General features: G+C 46.1%; 1 protein-coding gene across 1 annotated transcript in view; it reads left to right on the top strand.

Moving 5' to 3' along the window:
* sgsm3 (small G protein signaling modulator 3) overlaps nt 1-19,760 on the top strand; it is a 116,650-nt gene that overhangs the window by 68,322 nt on the left and 28,568 nt on the right. The window contains exons 13-17 of the mRNA XM_072271829.1: nt 2,229-2,360; nt 2,949-3,003; nt 7,916-8,046; nt 10,112-10,267; nt 17,993-18,047. Coding sequence (XP_072127930.1) covers nt 2,229-2,360; nt 2,949-3,003; nt 7,916-8,046; nt 10,112-10,267; nt 17,993-18,047 — 529 coding nt within the window. The remainder of the gene's footprint in view (nt 1-2,228; nt 2,361-2,948; nt 3,004-7,915; nt 8,047-10,111; nt 10,268-17,992; nt 18,048-19,760) is intronic.

Genomic DNA, 19,760 nt, shown 5'->3' with positions numbered 1-19,760 from the left:
GCTGGGGTTGTGAACAGTGTAAAGGACTATTAAAGAATAGAGTGGGATACAGGTCATATACAGATGGGGCAGACAAGTGTCAGAACGTAATGTTCAGAGATTCACTCATTGATTATTTAAAGATCTGTATGATTCAGAAGTAAAAAAATACATAAATTACAATATAACCAACCATTAAGGATAGAGTGCATCAGTAATAGATTACTTAGAGCATGTGTTTTGCACATGTAGGAAGAACTAAATAATTAAAGCAATAAAGGAGAAGTAGATCATTAATAAATAACTTGAAACTTTTATATAGAATTAATATTGCTGTAAAGTACATTATTGTGAATATGGAGAGGGGGACCAGTAAATGCTAACTTGAAACAGTCATTAGACAGAAGGAAGCTGATAATAAAGTCAAAGTTGAGTTTATTGTCATATGCACAAGTACATGTCGAAGTCAAAGTAAATTTATGATCAAAGTACATATATGTCACCACATACAACCCTGAGATTCATTTTCTTGTGGGCATCCTCAATAAATCATTAATAGAATAATAACCATAAGAGAATTGATGAAAAACCGCACGAACTTGGGCGTTCACCCAGTGTGCTAAAGACGAGAGACCGTGCACAAGTCTTGTGAAAAACATAACTTTCAGCAGCATCACAAGATAAACAAATTATAGACAGCTTTTATTAAAAAAAAGAACACAGAACAAAGAAACAAGTCTATTTTAGTACAAGGTGATAATAGGAGAACTAAATCTGTCATTGATCTGTCAGTAGTTTTAGGTCCCTTATTTAAGAAAGGATGTAATGTTGAGGCTTTATAAGGCACTGGCAAGGCCTCACCTGGGGTATTGTGAGCAGTTTTGGGCCCCTTATCTCAGAAAGGATGTGCTGACAGTGGAAAGGGTTCAAAGGAGGTTCATAAGAATGATTTCTGAGAATGAAACGCTTGTCATATGAGGAGCGTTTGATGGCTCTGGGCCTTTACTTGTTGGAATTAATAAGAATGAGGAGGGATCTCATTGAAACCTATCAAAAGTTGTAAGGCCTAGATAGAGTAGATGTGGGGAGGATGTTTCCTATAGGGGGGGAGTCTAGGAGCAAGGGGCACAACCTCAGAATGGAGGGTCCTCCATTTAGAATGGAGATGAGGAAGAATTTCTTTAGCCAGAGGGTGGAGAATCTGCGGAATTCCTTGCCACAGGCAGCTGTGGGAGCCAAGTCACCAGGTATATTTAAGACGGAGGTTGATAGGTTCATGATTAGTCAGGGCGTGAAATATTCCAGAGAGAGGGCAGGAGACTGGGGTTGAGAGGAAAATGGATCAGCCATGATGAAATGGTGAAGTAGACTTGATGGGCCAAATGGCCTAATTCAGCACCAATGTCTTGTGGTCTTGGATCTCTCAAAGCACAGCATGTTACGCAGATAGAAGAAAGCTGCCAATTTCTCATCACCTTGATGGTTAAGTAAGTCTAGATCTGTATTCAGTGCAGTTCTCCAAATGTGATAAATTGCTAGAAATACTGTTGGGCAATGTGAGCCAGTCACCTGGAGCTATTTTCATTCATATGCATGGTTAATTTGGCTTTAGAGAATGTTCAAGTGGACTCAGAAATGTTTGGGAACTTCCAGATGGAAAAAGTCAGTTTATTCAGCAGCAACAACCTCATTGTGGTCACCCTAGTGTGCACAGAACCTCTCCAGCAATGGTTATAACCTCACCACTGAAAGCGTCCTCGACCTGTGAGTAAGCGCGGCAGCAGGTGATGAGGTTGACATATTGAGGGGCGGGGAGGGAATCTATACTCACTGGAAGTTTAGAAGTAGAAGTGGTCTTGCAGAAGCGGGCAAGAATCCAAGAGTGCCAATGAGAAGGTGCTTCTTCGAGATTGAACAAGGGGCATGATTTCAGAATCAGGGGCCACTCGTTTAAGACAGGGTGCCTGTCACATAACGTCATGATAAATCATTGTTCCCTATAGTTGTAGGGAATGGATAGGAAGGTAGAGCTGAGGTCCAAATCACATCAGCAGTGGCCTTGTCAACCATGGGTGCGGGCTTGGTGAGTGGGGGGTAGCCCACTCTCTACTCCCTACTGCCGACTGTCTGTGTGCTCTGCCCTCTCTATAGCCCAGTCCAGACCATTTTAAACACGACCTGAGATGACTTTATCAGCTGGCCTCCCACTTGCAGATTTGTGCATTAAACAACTGATCATTTCCCTTCAGGAGTCGATGAAGATTGCTGGGTCACTGACAGACGTGATGATTGAAGCACAGAGGAGCAAACATCTGGCCTATTTGATAGCGGAGCAGGGCCAGCTGAACAACTCCCAGTCGCCACTGCCAAACTTCAACAAGGTGAGCGAGCAGGCAGCACTCTCTGTCTGGGATGCTGGTAGCAGAAAGGCTGTGATGGTCCTTCCACAAGAGCATGTGGGTAAAATAGTCAAGCTCTGCAGCTGTGGTGTGAGAGGTCAGGGGGGCTGAGGGAGCCCAAGCAACATGCAGGTGTAGGGTGGAGAAAACTGGGGGGGGGGGGGTGTTCAGAGTCGTAGAAGGGACAGGGAGCAATTGTGGCACAAGGGGTGCGGCATAGGATCAGGGAATCCAGTAGAAAAGGTGCAGGAACTGAGAATGGGTGGGTGTGGGGGAGTGACGTGAGAGTAAGGGGTCCGTGGCTTTTGAGTGACTGGGTCCAGAAATGCTCGTGGTGTTAGTGTGGCTGCGCTCTGTGAAGACTGGCTGGGTATGATCTGGGAACTGGGTACAAGCCTCAGTTCGGAGCGAGGTAGTGTTTGTGTTGATGCCGTGGCCAGTCCACTGGCCTTGTTCAGGAGGCTCTTAAGCCTCCAGGAGATGTTTCTGCAAAGATGCCAGGGGCTGAGCTCTGGCTTTGTTGCTTTCGTGTTTTACCATGGCCTGTCACTCCTTTGTCTTCATTTCCAGATAGTTCGACGACAGTCCCAGCGCAGGAAGTCCGGCCTGGGAGCTCTGCTCTTCGGTAAGTTTATTTTCTGCTGTTCTGAGACACGCACTTGCATTTTCCTGAATCTCAGTGTGAAAGGAGGACTAATTCTATGCAAAAGCAATCTACTCATCCTCTCCTTCCACCTCCCCAACTCCACTCTCCCCACAGCCAGCAACAACTCTCCTCTGCAGACACAAATCGCTTTTAAACACTTTCAAACACTTTTAAATTGCTTTTAATTGAATCCATCTCCCCCTGGCAATGCGTTTCAGATCCCCAACCAATAAGTGGGGTGGGGGAAGGTAAAAAAAAACTTAGTCCTGTCATTCTTGGTTCTTCACTTGCCTTCATTCTGTGCCCCCTCTTTCTTCCCCCTTCAGCCAATGGGAGCAGATACCCTTGATATATACCTGTATCAGATCCCCTCGCAACCTCCTCTGTTTGTAACGATCTGCAGACTCGGCTCATTAGTAGAATTGAACAAGGAATATCTATTCAGAGAATAATGCAAGGAACAATCAAACTAAGAGCTCATTTACTGGGGACTTGAGCACACAGAACAGTGGGTCACCCAGAACTCGAATCCAGAATTCAGCCATGAGTACCAGTCCAGAATAATCTTAAGTAGAACATATTAACATGAAGACCATATTGACAGACAGAAAGATGATCACGTACACTAAAAACAGAATACTGCAGTGCTACATTTACTCTATCCTGACTCATGGAAGTGAATGCTGGACCATTTCCCCAGCAATGGAAAAGAGACTAGAAGCAGCTGAATTATGGTTCTACAGGAGAATGTTAAAAATATCATGGACCACACACACATCAAATGAAGAACCCAAACAGTTTGATCACTCATACCAACAATAAGAGAAAGACAACTCAGATTCCTAGGACACATCATGTGGAAAGATGAACTAGAAAAACTCATACTCTCTGGAAAGATTGAGGGGAGCAAACCTAGAGGAAGACCTCGGTTTATGTACATCAAAAGCCTAGCCAGGTGGCTACACATCGAAGAAATGGAAGTCATCCAAAAAACGAAGGATAGATCTACATGGAAAACCATGGTCACCAAAGTCCGCATCGGATATGGTACCCAGACAGACAGACAGAACATACTGTAAAACACAGGAAGCTGGAGGAACTCAGCAGGCTCGGCAGCATCTGCCAATAAGAGTAAACAGTCGACGTTTCCTTATGAAGGGTCTCGGCCCGAAACGTCGACTGTTTCCCCTTTTCTATAGATGCTCCCTGACCCGCTGAGTTCCTCCAGCATTTTGTGCGTGTTGCTTTGGAATTCCTTCATCTGCAGACTTTCTCTTGTTTTGTGATAAAATACAGGAAACCTGTGCGGCTCGAAATTCAAAACAAGTCACGAAAGGCATAGGGAAACCGTAATCTCTTAATGAGTGTGACGAAAAACACAGTGACAGCCTAATAATAAAAGTAGTTATTAAACAACTCTAATAAACTCAGATAAATTACACTTGGGAGCATCGAGATCTGCCACAACATGGCGCCCCCTGCTGGTCTGAGGGTTTCATGACATTGTTCCAACAAGAACAACTTTAGCAGCTCTACTCAATTCACAGAACTGAAGGTCTTCATCTCTGGAATCTCTTTGGAAATCACTTCCATACCTTTTTCAAAGCCTTCACATCATTCCCGAAGTGGAATGACACTCCACAGTACTTTACCTGAGGATAAACTAGTGAACTCCAGGATCTGTTTGCTTTATAAATCACTTCCTCTGTTTGCTCTACCACTTTCAATGAACTATCCACTTTTAGTTCCAGATCTCTCTGTTCTTGTACCCATCATTCAGAATTGTGCCTCGTCCCAGTCTTGCTCCCAAAATGTAACACTCTAGAATTTCAGCATTAAGTTTAATCTGCCGCCACACTACTGGCCCTTGCTTGCCTGCCTAAGGTTTCATTGTGGTTCACTGTGCCTTCGTATTTCTGAGATCTGTGCCCTTGTATCCATCCTAATCGTCGGCACAGTAAGAGTAGTGTGCAAAGTTCAAAACTTCAAAGTAAAATTTATTATCAGGGTACATATATGTCATCACATACAACCCCGAGATTCTTTTTCCTATGGGCATACTCAGCAAATCTATAGAACAGTAACAGTAAACAGGATCAATGAACCACAAACTTTGCAAATGCAAATATAAGTAAATAACAAGAGCATGAAATAACAAGATAAAGTGAGATCATTGGTTGTGGGAACATCTCAAGAGCCTGGTGGTTGAGGGATAGTAACTGTACTTGAACCTGCTGGTGAGGATCTTGAGACACTGGTACCTCTGCCTGATGATGGCAGCAGGGAGAAAAGAGCGTGGCCTGGGTGGTGGGGATCTTTGTTGATGGACGCTGCTTTCCTACAAAGTGGCAGAGTGGGTAAAGCTGCTGCCTCTCAGCTCAGCGACCCGGGGTTCAACCCTGACCTTGGAATCGGCACCTTCTTCCCGTGACCCAGGGTGCTGTGAATCCTAAAGACATTCAGGTTGGTGTGTTAATTGCTCAGTGAGTGGTCCAGTTCCAGGGGAGTTAATGAGATTAATGTAGTGTTAGTGTAAATGGGTTTGTTGATGGTCAGCACAAAGATGCCTGTTCCCATATTATATTGCTCCCTGAAAGCAATGGTCCTTGTACAAGTCAAAGGAAACTCCTAATTCAAGTCCAGGTTTAATTGTCATTCAGCCATACACATGAATACAGCCAAATGAAACAGCATTCCTCCAGGGTCAAGGGGCAAAACACAGTCCCAGCAGTCACGCACAGCACAAGATACAGTTAGCACATATAATTACGATAAAAGTAAAACGTACTGCCATGAAAATAATAATAATGGTAAAGCCCAAGTCCTTGAGATGTCTGGCCTGTAGAAAGGTGGTGCATGAGATGATTGTCCTGTAGCCATGTTTCAGCAAAAACAAGTACACAGCAGTTCCTCATCACGGGCTCATGCAGCTGCAGACAAACGCAATCCAACTTGTCTTCTTGTATGTTTCTCTCCAATTGGAAAAATAACTTTTGACAAATCTTTTCCCTGTTATTTACCAACTTTCTGTCTGTGGTACAACTGAACCTCTGGTCTGAATGGAAATGTTTACACCACAAGATACAGGAGCAGGTTTAGGCCATTTGGCCCATCGAGTCTGTCATTTCATCATGGCCGATCCATTTTCCCTCTCGGTCCCAATCTCCTGCCTTTCTCCATGTAATCCTTCACGCCCTGACTAATCAAGAATCTATCAACCTCTGCCTTAAATGTATCTAAATGCTTGGCCTCCACGGCTGCCTGTGGCAATGAATTCCACAGATTCGCCACTCTCTGGTTAAAGAAATTCCTCCTCATCTCCTTTCTGAAAAATGCCCCTCTATTCTGACACTGTGCCCTCTGGTCCTAGATTCCCCCACCATAGGAAACATCCTCTCCATATGCACTCCATCAAGGCCTGTCAGCTTTCAACAGGTTTTAATGAGGTGATTCTTCTGAAATCCAGTGTGTACGGAAGAGGTACCTTGAGGCATCTTATCCGAAACAATGCAGCAGAGCAGCAGTATTTCCCTCACAATTGTCGCTGTACCTTTTTAAAAAAAGTAATAAGTTGTTCAAAGGAATAGAGCATGTTGGATGGAAGCAAGTTCAGAGAGAAAACAAGGAAATACAAACTGGGTTTAGAAAGCTTGTGAACAAGCACAGGGTCCTGTGAATAGTGTTATTGAGCTGTGGGCACGAATAAGCCAAGTAGGATTATGATCTCGAGACACCAACTGATACTTGACTTGATGAAAGGACAGTGCTGTGCACTTAACATTCAAAGTGTTCGGAAAGACTCAGGAATGGGGAAAGGAAGTGAAATGTTGTTACTAATCCTGGAAGATCATGCAGTTCTGGACGTTTGGTCCCAGATCAGGGGGTCTACAGACCCCTTGCTTAATGGCATTGGTCCATGGCATAAAAAAGTTTAAGAACCCCCTGGATTAGACAAAAGATGAACAGCGAGGAGGACAGGAATAGACTGCAAGAGGATGTCCGTACACTGGCTCTATGGGCGGGGGCATGGCGAGTGGAACTCGGAGGAGTGTGAAGTACTACAGGCCAGTATGAGCAGGGAGAATATCTCTGCGATGGCGGAGTAATGAGGAGCGTGCACCAGGGGAGAATCCGGGAGTGCCCTTCTCTAAGTTCACCAGGGGCCCAGGACGCGCTGAGGCAGCGGTTAGTAAAGCAAATGGGATCCTGGTATTTGTGACTGGAAGTACAGACCACAAGGGCAAGGAGGTTATGTGGACCCTATTATGTATCACTGGCTAGATCACACCTAGAGCACATTGCCAATGCCGGTGACAGGATGTGAAGGTTGTCCACAGCGTTCAGAATATTGGCCAGAAGATGCAGGGGTCATGAGGGGAAACCTTTCTACAGCTGGGAGATGCGACTGGGAACTTCCTCCCCGTAGGGTTCGTGGAAACAGGATTAGCTAAGGAATAGGAAAGACGTGCACACAGAGAAGAGTAATTCACAGGATTCTGGGGAGAGGGTGGGAGTTCAAATTGCAACCCAGTCATAGAGGAGTACAGCATAGAAACAGGCCCTTCAGCCTGTCTAGTCTATGCTGAAACCAGAGGTAGAATTGATGAGCTGAATGGTGTCCTGTGCCCTTAAAATACTAGAATATAAATAAACAAACATATTCTTAAAAATATTAAGAATTAAGAATGTAATTCTCACCGCACCCCTTCTGGGAACTATTTTTTCCCTAAAATACTTCTTCCCCCCCAACTCTCCCCTCACTATTTGCCTCCACTACTTGCCCCTCCCTTCCTCTCTACCATCGCAGTCCTCCCAACCCCTCTCCCCTCTCCCCTTCTCCTGCTGCCTTGTCTGCTCACGTACCTGCTCTCTCCACCGTTCTCGCTGACAGGGGACAATGAAGATGCCGAGGCACTCAAGGCAAAGAACATTAAGCAGACGGAGTTGGTGGCAGATCTGCGAGAGGCCATCCTGCAAGTAGCTCGGCACTTTCAGTGCCTGGACCCCAAAAATTGTACTATTGTAAGTAGATCACACAGCCCACGCAGTGTCCACGCACCTCTCGGGGAAGGTTTTCTGTGTTGTAGATCAGATAGCCTCAGAAGGTCATCACCCTGAAACCTCTCCACAGGTGTTGTCCAGCATTTTGAATTGTGTTTCATATTCACAGTATTTATTGAAGTTTGCTCTGTTAAATTTCAAGCAGATTTCTGCGTAAAAACAGCACGCGTTTGGAACTTCACACTAGAATTTCACACCGCTGTAGTTATACATGGAGACCACACGGGGGAGCAGTTGATGCTGTTGGGTACTGAGGGCTGTCTTCCATCAGCCACCAGCTACCTGTCCCTACTTATTGTTGCTGGATTGGAGGCTAAGCACTGGGTAGTGAGAAGTTTCTTTCTCCAAGGGGAGTCCCCACAGATGCACTGGCAGCAGGAGAGGATGCAAACCTTTCCCCATTAATGATTGAACCCATTGGCTGCTGGGGGAGCTCAGGGGTCAGCGTTTCCCAGTTGTTGAGATGGTTGGGTGGTGTCAGAGACCAGCACTCACAAAATGCTGCCGGAACTCAAGTCGGGCAGCATGTATGGAGGGAAACAAACAGTCAACACTTTGGACCAATACCTCTTAGAATCAGGATTAAGATCGCCGGCATATGTTGCAAAATTTGTTAACTTTGTAGCAGCAGTACAATGCAATACATAATAATGGAGAAAAATTGTGAATTACAGTATGAATATATGTATATAAAGTATCAGACTGTGATATAGCCAGTTACAGTGCTCTCTGCTGTGCCTCTGTCACAATTTGCGAGTGTTTTTGGTGACATACCTGGTCTCCTCAGACTCCTGATGGAATAGCCGCTGTCTTGCCTTCATCAGGATTCAACAGCTTGGTGCGTGTTGAACCAGATTTCCAGCATCCCCAATCTCTCGTGTCTCTGCCGCAGAGTGAGTGCTCAGGAGTGGGGAGCATCCTAGTTTGTCCATAACGGTGTCTGCTGAGGGCTGGTGGCGGCTGTCGACGTGATCCCAGTATGCGGTGGGATGGGTGCGATGGGGGGGGGGCCGTGGTCGGCAGTGAGCTGGAGAAGTCAGAACAAGGAATGAGGGTGCTGGAGGAATGTGTGTGTAAGAGGGATAGGGAGGAGTGGAAATGGGCAGACTTTGGAGGTGGTTGGGTGAAGTGCTGAAGTGAGGGGCGAGGCTGAGCACATGGGGCCTGCCAAACCAGTAGAGTTAAAGAACGTAGACCAGTACAGCGTGGAGCAGGCCCTTCAACCCGCCATCTCTATAACAACCATGACGGCAATTCAACTCATCCCATTCCAGATACATAACGGGGTGAGGAATTTCTTCAGCCAGAGCGTGGTGAATCTGTGGAATTTGTTCCCAAGAGAGGGTTGTGGAGGCCAAGTCATTGGATGTACTGAAGGCAGCGATTGATATGTCTTGGTTGGTAAGGGGGTTAAGGGTTAGGGGAGAGAACGCGAAAGAATGGAGTTGAGAAGTAAGTCACCCATGATTGAATGATGGAGCAGATTCAACAGACCGAAGGGCCTAATTCCACTCCTATGGCCTGGTATCCTTCTGTATCCTTTGCCGTCTACAGTCATTGCTAATTCTCACATTGACCACAAACTTAATAACCAGACTACCTACATTTTCATGTTCATTTACTGTATATCACAAACAGAGGGCCCAACACTGATCCCTGTGAAACGCTCCAGTCACGGACCTTCAATCAGAGAATTCCTCCATCACTATGTTCTGTCTTCAGTGACCAAGCCAATTTTGTACCCATTGGCCCAGCCAATTTGTAAGGGGAGAGATGGGCAAATTCGCAAGATAAACCTTTATGTTGCATTCAAGAAAATGAAGTTTTTCCCTGTGTCTGCTTTCTTAAATTGTTCACTGCCCACTGAGTTATGAAGGCACTCAAAAGTTATTCAATGATTTTCACGTTTATCATATATTGTGCTTGATTTCGATCATGCCCACACCACTTTGCCCCCTCCCCAATCCACTCCACCTATAGAGAGCTTTTTATCACTGCCTGACTGTGCAACCTGCCTCCTTTACAGGAGCTGACGCCGGATTATTCCATGGAGAGCCATCAGAAGGACCACGAGACCTACATTGCTGTGTCCCGAAATCGAAGGCGCAGAGCCAAAGCCCTCCTGGATTTTGAACGCCATGACGACGATGAGCTGGGATTCCGAAAAAATGACATCATCACGGTAGGTAGAGCCGTTCACATATGGCATCCATTTGCTCGTGCCTAAAAGAGTGATGGAAGCAGAATTCCTCGTTATGTTTAAAGAATCTTTGGGTGTGTGTTTGCAGAGCCGTGATCTGCAAGGTTATGAACCCTGTGATGGAAAGAAGGGTGCCATTGTGTTTTCGTTATGTGCCATGTTGTATGACATGGGCGATCATGCTCTTTCTGTGACCATGATTGTTCTTGGCAAATTTTCTACAGAAGTGGTTTGCCATTGCCTTCTTCTGGGCAGTGGCCTTACAAGAGAGGTGACCCCAGACATCATCAATATTCCTCAGAGGTTGTCTGCCTGGCATCAGTGCTTGCATAACCAGGACTTGTGATATGCACCGTAGCTTCATGTGACTGATTGGTGGGGGTGGGGGGAGGGCTAAGCAGGTGCTACACCTTGCCCAAGGGTGACCTGTAGGCTAGCAGAGGAAAGGAGCACCTTACACCTCCTCTGGTTGAAATGCATCTCCACACCGCCACCCCATCCCAGTGTACTGTCGCTAAGTCTGTTGGCAGTACAAAGTCAGGTGGGCTGGCAACGTGATGTTGTATTCTGGCGCATTAATCCAAGGTTTTTTCAGCAGTCAGAAAAGAGACACAAAACTTCTTGCTTCACAATCATTTTATTAAGTGTTAAGAGAACAAAGAAATTTGAAAGCAGACAGTAACAGAAAGGAGAAAAGAAGGAAAAAGATGGCTGACAACACACATCAAAGTTGCTGGTGAACGCAACAGGCCAGGCAGCATCTCTAGGAAGAGGTACAGTCGACGTTTCAGGCCGAGACCCTTCGTCAGGACACAGCCTTGTGGACAGCACTTTTCATACCCACGGATAAGGAGCATTCCATTCAAATTTGTAGATAAGAGTCAACCAATCATAGAGCCTCTATTCAAATAGTGCAGGACCAGAGAATCTTCCAGAGCTCTCCAGAATGATACAAAGAACTGAAACCACTAGGAGACACACTGAACAACTGTATCCAGTTACATGTATGTATGTAGTTATAAAAAATACAAGCAGGTAATTAATTTTAAGCTGCAAAGAAAATAACAAACAGTCTAATCTAAGGATTAAAGTCTATTCTAAGAATTAAATAGTCTAATTAAAGAATTAAACAGTCTAGTCCGGTGGTGAGGAGGATGCAAAGAGCCTACAAACAGATATGGACAGGTGAAATGAGAGGGGAAGAAGTTGACCACCTGGGTCCTCAAGCCTGTTTCATAAGGTTAGAGCTGATGTACCCCAAACCTCAAATTCTCCTGTGTGCCAGATCCCCTTTGCCCTCAATTCCCTGATCTTTCAAAAATTTATTTACCTTCACTTAAAGTACTTCTAATGATTTAGCCTCCACAACTCTCTAGGGCAGAAAGTTCCAAAGATTTACAACGCTATGTGAGAAGAAATTTCTGTGTACCTCAGTTTTAAAAGATCATCCCCTTGAAGCTGCATCTCCTCGTTCAAAACTCTTCCATTAGTATAAACATCTCGACGTTTATCCTGTCAAGCCTCCTTAGGACCTTGCAGCTTTCGATAAAGTCATGCTCACTCTTCTAAGTTCCAAAAGCATTCAGACTCAAATTGTTTAGCTTCTGCTGATAAGACAAGCTATCCATCCCAGGAATTAACCTGGTGAATCTCCTTTAGACCATCTCCAATACTACTATGTCCTTTCTTGGACATTCCTGCCACTGCCTGTAAGGAATTTGTACGTTCTCCCTGTGACCGTGTGGGTTTCCTCCACAGTCCAAAGATGTACCGATTGGCAGGTTAATGGTCGTTGTAATTGTCCTGTGATTAGGCTGGGGCTGAATCAGGGGATTGCCAGTTGGTGTGGCCGGAAGGGCCTATTCCACTCTGTATCTCAATCAATAAAAAATAAGAAAACAAATAAGATGGACAAAGGATACGGTAGCACTGGAAGCAGCCGAAAGATATCTCCTTTGTGAAGACAGAATCAGAATTTGAAATTAATTGTTCCACCATTTTTTCCCCATTATAAAGACTCCATTTCTGACTACAATGAACCTTCATTTGTCTTGACTAACCATTTCCTCATCAGTCAGTTTCTATGTTCTCTGCAATCTCCCGCTCATTTTATTTCTCTAGTACAATCCCTGATTTATTTTGAAATCCAAAGTTTAGCCTCCTTTGCTGCTTTTTACTCCAGTCAGGAATGAACCATTGTTATCATTCATCCATGAGCTCTTTAAAAGTTTCTGGTTGCCTCTCCACAGTCAAGCTTTTCAGTGTTTATAGATAAGGCATGTGAGTATGCAGAGAATGGAGGGATGTGGACATTGTGTAGAAGGGATTAGTTTAATTAGGTGTTTAGTTGCTGGTTCAGTGCGACATCGTTAGTCAAAGTGCCTGTTCCTATGCCCTAATGTTGTATGAGGAATGCTGCAAATCCAGTTCACTGATTTATTGGCGGACGGCGGGGAAGCTGCAGGGCCTCGGTCGTAGGGATGACTAGGCCTCAAGCCGCAGTGTCGCCTGTTTACAGCTGCTCAGGAGCCAGGCGTCCGAGCTGGAGTCGATGCTGCCACCCAGTGTTCACATGGCAGAAGACAAGAGGTATTGTGTTTGACTGCAGATTTCTGCAACTTTCATGGATTTAGGGTCTTGGATATAGTTTTATTTTGGTTGACTGTATTTTACTGCTGTCTTGTATGTGCTATGTGTGCTTTGTGCTGTGTGGGACTGTTGGTACTGTGTTTTGCATTTTGATTCTGGAGTAATGCTGTTTCATTTAGCTGCATTCATGAATATTCATGTACGGTTGAATGACAATTAAACTTGAACTATGTTCTAGCGTTTCCCAATTTATCACACCCATCTCGCACACCATTGTTTGCCTTTTATCGATTCGGGATGCTAGCTACAGAATCTGTCTCTGCTCCCCCACCCTACATCTTAATGAAGAATTCTTTTCAGTATTGGTTGTCTTTCCCTAAGGGAACCCCCTCCCACCTCCCACGTCCCCAGAGGAAGATTAGTTATTATTCCTTTCTTCATTACACAGTTCCCAGTCTGGAATGGCGTGCTCTTAACTGAGTCATGGAGATGTACAGCACAGAAACAGGCCCTTCTGCCCAGCACAGTCATGCTGACCCCTTTGTCTAGCTACAGTGATCCTGTTTGTCCACATTAATACCTACGGTACTGTACAAGAGTTCTAGGTACATACCTGTAGCTGGGGCGCCTAAGACATTTGCACAGTAGTGTAGTAATTTTGTGTGTTGCACTGTACTGCTGCCACAAAAAAAATCGTTAACATATGTGAGTGATGATAAACCTGATTCTGAAATGTGTCTCTATTGTGGACTGAGAGTGGGAAGGGGGTAGGGAGAGGGGAATCATGTTTGGGGAAAAGGAGAAGGGAGCGGGAAGCACCAGATAGACATTCTGTAATGATCAATAAACCAATTGTTTGGAATCAAGTGACCTTGCCTGGTGTCTCAGGGCAGGGTGTATCTGCACCCACACCAACCACCTCCCCACCCTGCCACCTGACCCACACCCCTCCCACGGTGCTCCACCCTCACCATTCCAAACATCCTTTGCTCCCACCAGATTTATAAACTCTCTCTCCACTCCATATTAACAAAGAGAGTACAAGGCAAAAGTCTTTGGCACCCTAGCTTTTTAAGTGTGCCTAAGACTTTTGCACAGTACTGTATTTAAGTCGGTCTAAATGCCTTCCTATCGGAATACATCTTAAATACGGTAATAGTATCTGATTCTAGTACACCCTCTGGTAGTAGATTCCTGGTATCAAGCACTCTCTATATATAAGAAAAAATACCCCAAGGAACCCCGTTAAATTATGCTTTCAGTTTAAAACTATGCCTCTTGTTTTTAATACCCTTGCCATGGGAAAACATTTGACTATTTACCCCATCCCTGCCTCCCATAATTTCATATACTTCCATCAGGTCACACTCAGCTTCCAGTCCAGGGAAAGCGAACCCAGCTTATCCAATTCCTCCCCACAACTGAGGGCCTCCAGTCCAGGCAACGTCTTTGGAAATCTTCTCTCTGCTCCCTCCACTGCAACCACGTCCTTCTTCTGGTGTGGTGAGCAGGACTTTGCACAGTACTCCAACAGTGCCTTAGCCATTGTTTTAATGTCCCTGCTCATATATTCTGTGCCCTGACCTATGAGGACAAGGATGTCTATGCCTTCTTCACAGCCCTGTGAATCTATGTTGCTGCTTTTGGTGAACCATGGTCTCTGTTCATCGGCGTTCCTTATGTTCATACCATTTACTGCACATACACATTCTCTCTTCTCCTCGTCGTGAATGAAATTGACATCTGGAATGGCTGCGATGCTTCGCTCCCAGATGAGCTCAACTCCTTTTATGCATGCATTGAAAGGGAGAATAAAACTACACCTGTGCCAATCCCTGCAGCATCCGGTGACTCCGCGATCTCTGTCTCAGAGGCCGACGTCAGAACATCTTTCAAGGGGGTGAACCCTCGCAAGGTGTAGGCCCTGTTGGCGGACCTGCTGGGTCTCTGAAAACCTGTGCCAACCAGTTGGTGGGAGTGTTCAAGGACACCTTCAATCTCCTAGTGCTGCAGTCGGAGGTTCCCACCTGCTTCAAAAGGACGACAGCCGTACCAGTTTGGAAGTTTGGGAAAGAGTTTGCAGTAGTTTCAGCTCCAATTGAGAAGCCATCATCAGTGTGCAGTTGAGGGTGTTGTCTCCTTGGAATGCCAGCTTCTACACTCCTCTGGGGTTCGCATGGACAGTGACAAGATGTCGTGATCTGGGTGGCTGGTTCAAAACGCTGTGAGCAGTTTAGCAGTAGAAAATTTTGATTTATTGGCTTTGAGGGAGGATCATTGGGACTGCGCTCTGACGATGGCCTCTCGATTGGAGCCAAAACATCTGCAAACACTTTGCCGAGCTCAAACTTCCAAATAGCCAACCCGAGCTGCCAATATTCCACAATATTTCAATCATACCAGTGCCTAAGAGGAGGAGGGTGAGCTGCTTCAATGACTATCAGTGGCACTTACATCTTCTGTGATGAAATGCTTTGAGAGGTTGGTCATGACTAGAACCAACTCCTGCCTAAGCAAGGACCTGGACCCACTGCAATTTGCCTACCAACACAATAGGTCTACAGCAGATGCAATCTCAATGGCTGTCCACTAGGCCTTGGATCACCTGGACAATTGCAATACCTATGTTAGGCTAAAGACTAAAGTCTATAGACTAAGGCACAGCATTCAACACAATCATATCTTCAGTTATAAACAGCAAGCTCAAAGACCTGGGCCTCCGTACCTCCCTCTACAACTGAATCCTTGACTTTCTCGCCAGGAGACCACAGTCAGTGCGGATCGGAAGTAACATCTCCTCCATGCTGACAGCCAACACTGGCACACCTCACAATGTCAGTAAGGCCAAGGAATTGATTGTGGACTTCAGGATGGGAAAATCCAGGGAATACACACCAGTCCTCATCGAGGGATTAGAAGTGGAAAGGGTGAGCAGTTTCAAACTCCTGGGTGTCACCATCTCTGTGGATTTACCCTGACCCCAACATATTGATGCACTTACAAAGAGGGCACGACAGTGGCTATAGTTCATTAGGAGTTTGAGGAGATTTGGTATGTCACCAAAGACAGTCACAAATTTCTACATATGTACCGTGGAGAGCATTCTAACTGGCTGCATCACCATCTGGTACGGAGGGGCCACAGCACAGGATCAGAAAAAGCTGCAGGAAGTTGTAAACTTTGCCACCTCCATCATGGGCACCAGCCTCCCAAGAATCCAAAATGCCTTCAAAAGGCAAAGCCTCCAAAAGGTGGCGTCCATCATTAAGGACCCCCATCACCCAGGACGTGCCCTGTTCTCATTGCTACCATCAAATAGGAGGTACAGGAGCCTGAAGACACACACTATGATTCAGGAACAGCTTCTTCCCCTCTGCCATCCGATTTCTGAATGGACGATAAACCCTTCAACATTACCTCAGGAGTTTTTCTCACTACTTATTTAATTTTACATATAGTGATTTATAGTTTTCATTATTATGAATTGCAGTGCATTGCTGCCACAAAACAACAAATTTCACGATATATGCTGGTGATATTCAAGCTGGTTCTAATTCTGATTCCCCGCTCACATCAGGCAGAAGATAAGAAAGCATGAAATCACATGCCATCAGGTTCAAGGGCCAGCAGCCTTCTATCCTGTTGTTATAAGGCTACTAAGATAAGATGGTCTCTTGACTTCACCATTGTCCTCGTTATGGCCTTGCACCCTATTGCCAACCTGCACTGCCGTTTCCCTGTAGCTCTTCAGCGTAGTGGTTAGCACAACGGTTTACAGTACCAGAGACCCGGGCTCAATTCCCAGTGCGGTCTGTAAGGAGTTTGTACGTTCTCCCCATGACCGCGTGGCTTTCCTCCAGTTTCGTCCCACAGTCCATTGGTCATTGTAAATTGTCCTGTAATTAGGTTGGGGTTAAACTGGGGGATAGTGGGCAGTGTGGCTCAAAAGACCGGAAGGGACTACTCCATGCTTTGTCTCAATAAATAAGTACATACATATATAAATTTATTCTGCACTCACTTATTGTTCTACCATACTATCTCTGGTGAGTCTATGGAATTTGTTGCCACGGGCAGCAGTGGAGGCCAAGTCACTGGGTGTATTTAACGCAGAGATTGATAGGTATCTGAGTAGCCAGGGCATCAAAGGTTACGGTGAGAAGGCGGGGGAGTGGGACTAAATGGGAGAATGGATCAGCTCATGATAAAATGGCGGAGCAGATTCGATGGGCCGAGTGGCTGACTTCTGCTCCTTTGTCTTATGGTCTTATGATCTCAACGCACCTTTGTAATAGTCTATTGCACAATGGGAGGAGAAGATGTCCAGGATGGGTGGGGTCTTTGATTATGTTGGCAACTTTACCGAGGCAGCAAGAAGTGTAGTCCATGGAGGGGAGGCTGGTTTTTGTGATGTGCTGAGCCATGTTGAGAGCTCCCTGCGGTTCTTTACAGCCTCAGGCAGAGCAGTTACCACAGCAAGCCGTGATGCATCCGGATAAGATGTTTTCTGTGGTACATCTAGAAGAACTGGTGTGGGTTTACGGGGATATGCCAAGTTAGGATGTCAAATAGGCGTAAGGAACATGCAAAAGGTGGCAGGGCACTTGGAATGTGAATCTACAGGGATGTCCATAGTTCCCTGGAAGTGCCATAGATTGGTAGCTGTCAGTATCTGGCCCTGCCTGGGATAAGGAACACGCAGAGAATGGTCTCAGAGCCCAAGAGAACAGTATCTCACCCTTCAACCATTGAAATATTTTTCTCAGCTCGCCTCCTGCCTCTCTGTCTGAAGTTCTGCAAGGTTCAAGGCCCGCTCCAGGACAAATAGACAAGCCGCAAGTTCAGTTTTCTGAGGCATTGAACATGTGGAAGCGAAGGCAACATCCCTCCCTCAACAAAGCGGTTAAAAAGTATTGGATGGACAGTCAGTGCCATTCCTCAACCACACGGGTTACACTGTAGGGTGTCTGATGATCCTGCTAATTCATGTGAAGTGACTAGTTTTCGATCAGGTGCTCTGCAAACCCGGTTGTTCTTGCAATGTTCTTTGTTGCTTTGGTTGTTGAATCTCAAAGCCTCTATTTCCATGTAACTGAGGTGGACACTTGTACCTTTCAGATTATCTCTCAGAAGGATGAGCATTGCTGGGTGGGAGAGCTGAACGGACTACGAGGTGAGTGCCTCACGTTGCCCTTCAGTCTGTCAGCCTCGTGGATAGTCAAGCTGGGTCGATTGAGGGGTGTTCGGGCTTGGGACAGACTCCTGCCCACCTGGTTACAGTCTGGACAGGTAGAAATTATATTCACAGCAGCTTCTGCAGATGCCGGAAACCCGGAGCAACAATAAACACACAAATTTCAGGAGGAACTCAACAGGTCAGGCAGCATCTATGGAAGGGAATGAACAGTCAGCGTGTTTGGCTGAGACTCTCGGAAAGAAGGGGAGAGGGGGAAGAAGCCAGAATAAGAAGGTGGGGCTGGGCAAGGAATACAAGCCGGAAGGTGAGAGGTGAAGTGCAGTGAGGGGGAAGGTAGGTGGGTGGGTCAGGGAGGGAGGGGATGAAGTAAGAAGCTGGGAAGTGAGAGGCGGGAACGGTAAAGGGCCAAAGAAGGAATCTGTTAGGAGAGGAGAGTGGACCATGGGAGAAAGGGAAGGAGGAGGGGCACCAGGGGGAGGTGGTGGGCAGGTGAGGAGAAGAGAAGAGGTAGAAAGGGAGCCGGAATGGGGAATGGAAAAAGAGGGAAGGGGAGAGGGTTTTAATTCTACCTTCATTTCCTCCCACCTCACCCACCCACCTTCCCCCCTCACCTGGTTTCACCTGTCACCTGCCACCTTGTACTCCTCCTCCTCCTCCTTCCCCACGGTATTTCATTTTATTTAGGGATACAGCGTAAAACAGGCCCTTCCAGCTCAGCACCCCTTAGCCTAATAACAGAATACTTTGCACTGACCAATTAACCTGACACCCCGTACGCCTTTGGACTGTGGAAGGAAACTGGAGCACCTGGAAGAAATCCATGCGGCCACAGCTAGAACGTACAAACTCCTTTCAGACCGCGCCAGAACTGAACTCCGATACCCCGAGCTGTGACAGCATCACGCTGACTGCTACACTTTCTTCTTTTCCCTTCTTTTCCAGTCCTGATGAAGGATCTCGTCCTGAAACATCGACTGTTATTCCCCTCCATAGATGCTGCCTGACCCTGTTGAGTTCCTCCAGCACTTCGTGGGTGTTGCTGTAGACCAGGGGTTCCCAACCTTTTCTATGTCATGGACTCTTACCATTGACCAAGGGGTGAGTGGACCCCAGGTTGGGAACCCCTGCTCTAGAAATTATATTGTGGGCCATGACTTACCAGAAGTTCCCAACATATGGCAGCACTGACCTGTGAATCATTCTGGCACAGAGGCAGCTTGTTGCTGGTGGAGCCGTTCCTTCAGTCCCACTCCCCACTTTAATCCTCTGCCCTGCAAATTAATCTTCCTCATTTTTAAAATTGGCCTTCAGGATGTTGCATCATTAAGGAGCTGCTGACGTGCCTCTTTCCTGAACTGCTGGAGTCCAAGTGCTTTACTGTAGAGTTGCCAGGTGTGTCCACCAGTGCTGGAAAGTGAGGCTGAGATGTGAGATTAATCATAGCCTTGACAGCTGGCAGAACAAACTCAAAAGACTGAATAGGCTTCGTCTGATAATTCACTTTACCAATACCCCACAGGCAGTGAGACCCAGATCCACACTGACCACACGAGAAAGTTTTTGTCACATACCTTTTGTTCAAAATCTTAAAATCTGTGCCCCAACCCGCCATCCCCTCTTGAATCACCTGCTGGTGGGAGCTTCAATCTCCCCCCTCTGAGCCACTCATGATCTAGAGCAGGGGTTCCC

This window comes from Mobula birostris, chromosome 11 (assembly GCF_030028105.1).
Source record: "Mobula birostris isolate sMobBir1 chromosome 11, sMobBir1.hap1, whole genome shotgun sequence".
NCBI classification, from domain to species: domain Eukaryota; kingdom Metazoa; phylum Chordata; class Chondrichthyes; order Myliobatiformes; family Myliobatidae; genus Mobula; species Mobula birostris.
The sequence above is the reverse complement of the archived record's forward strand: the minus strand, read 5'-3'. Positions and strand labels throughout refer to the sequence as shown.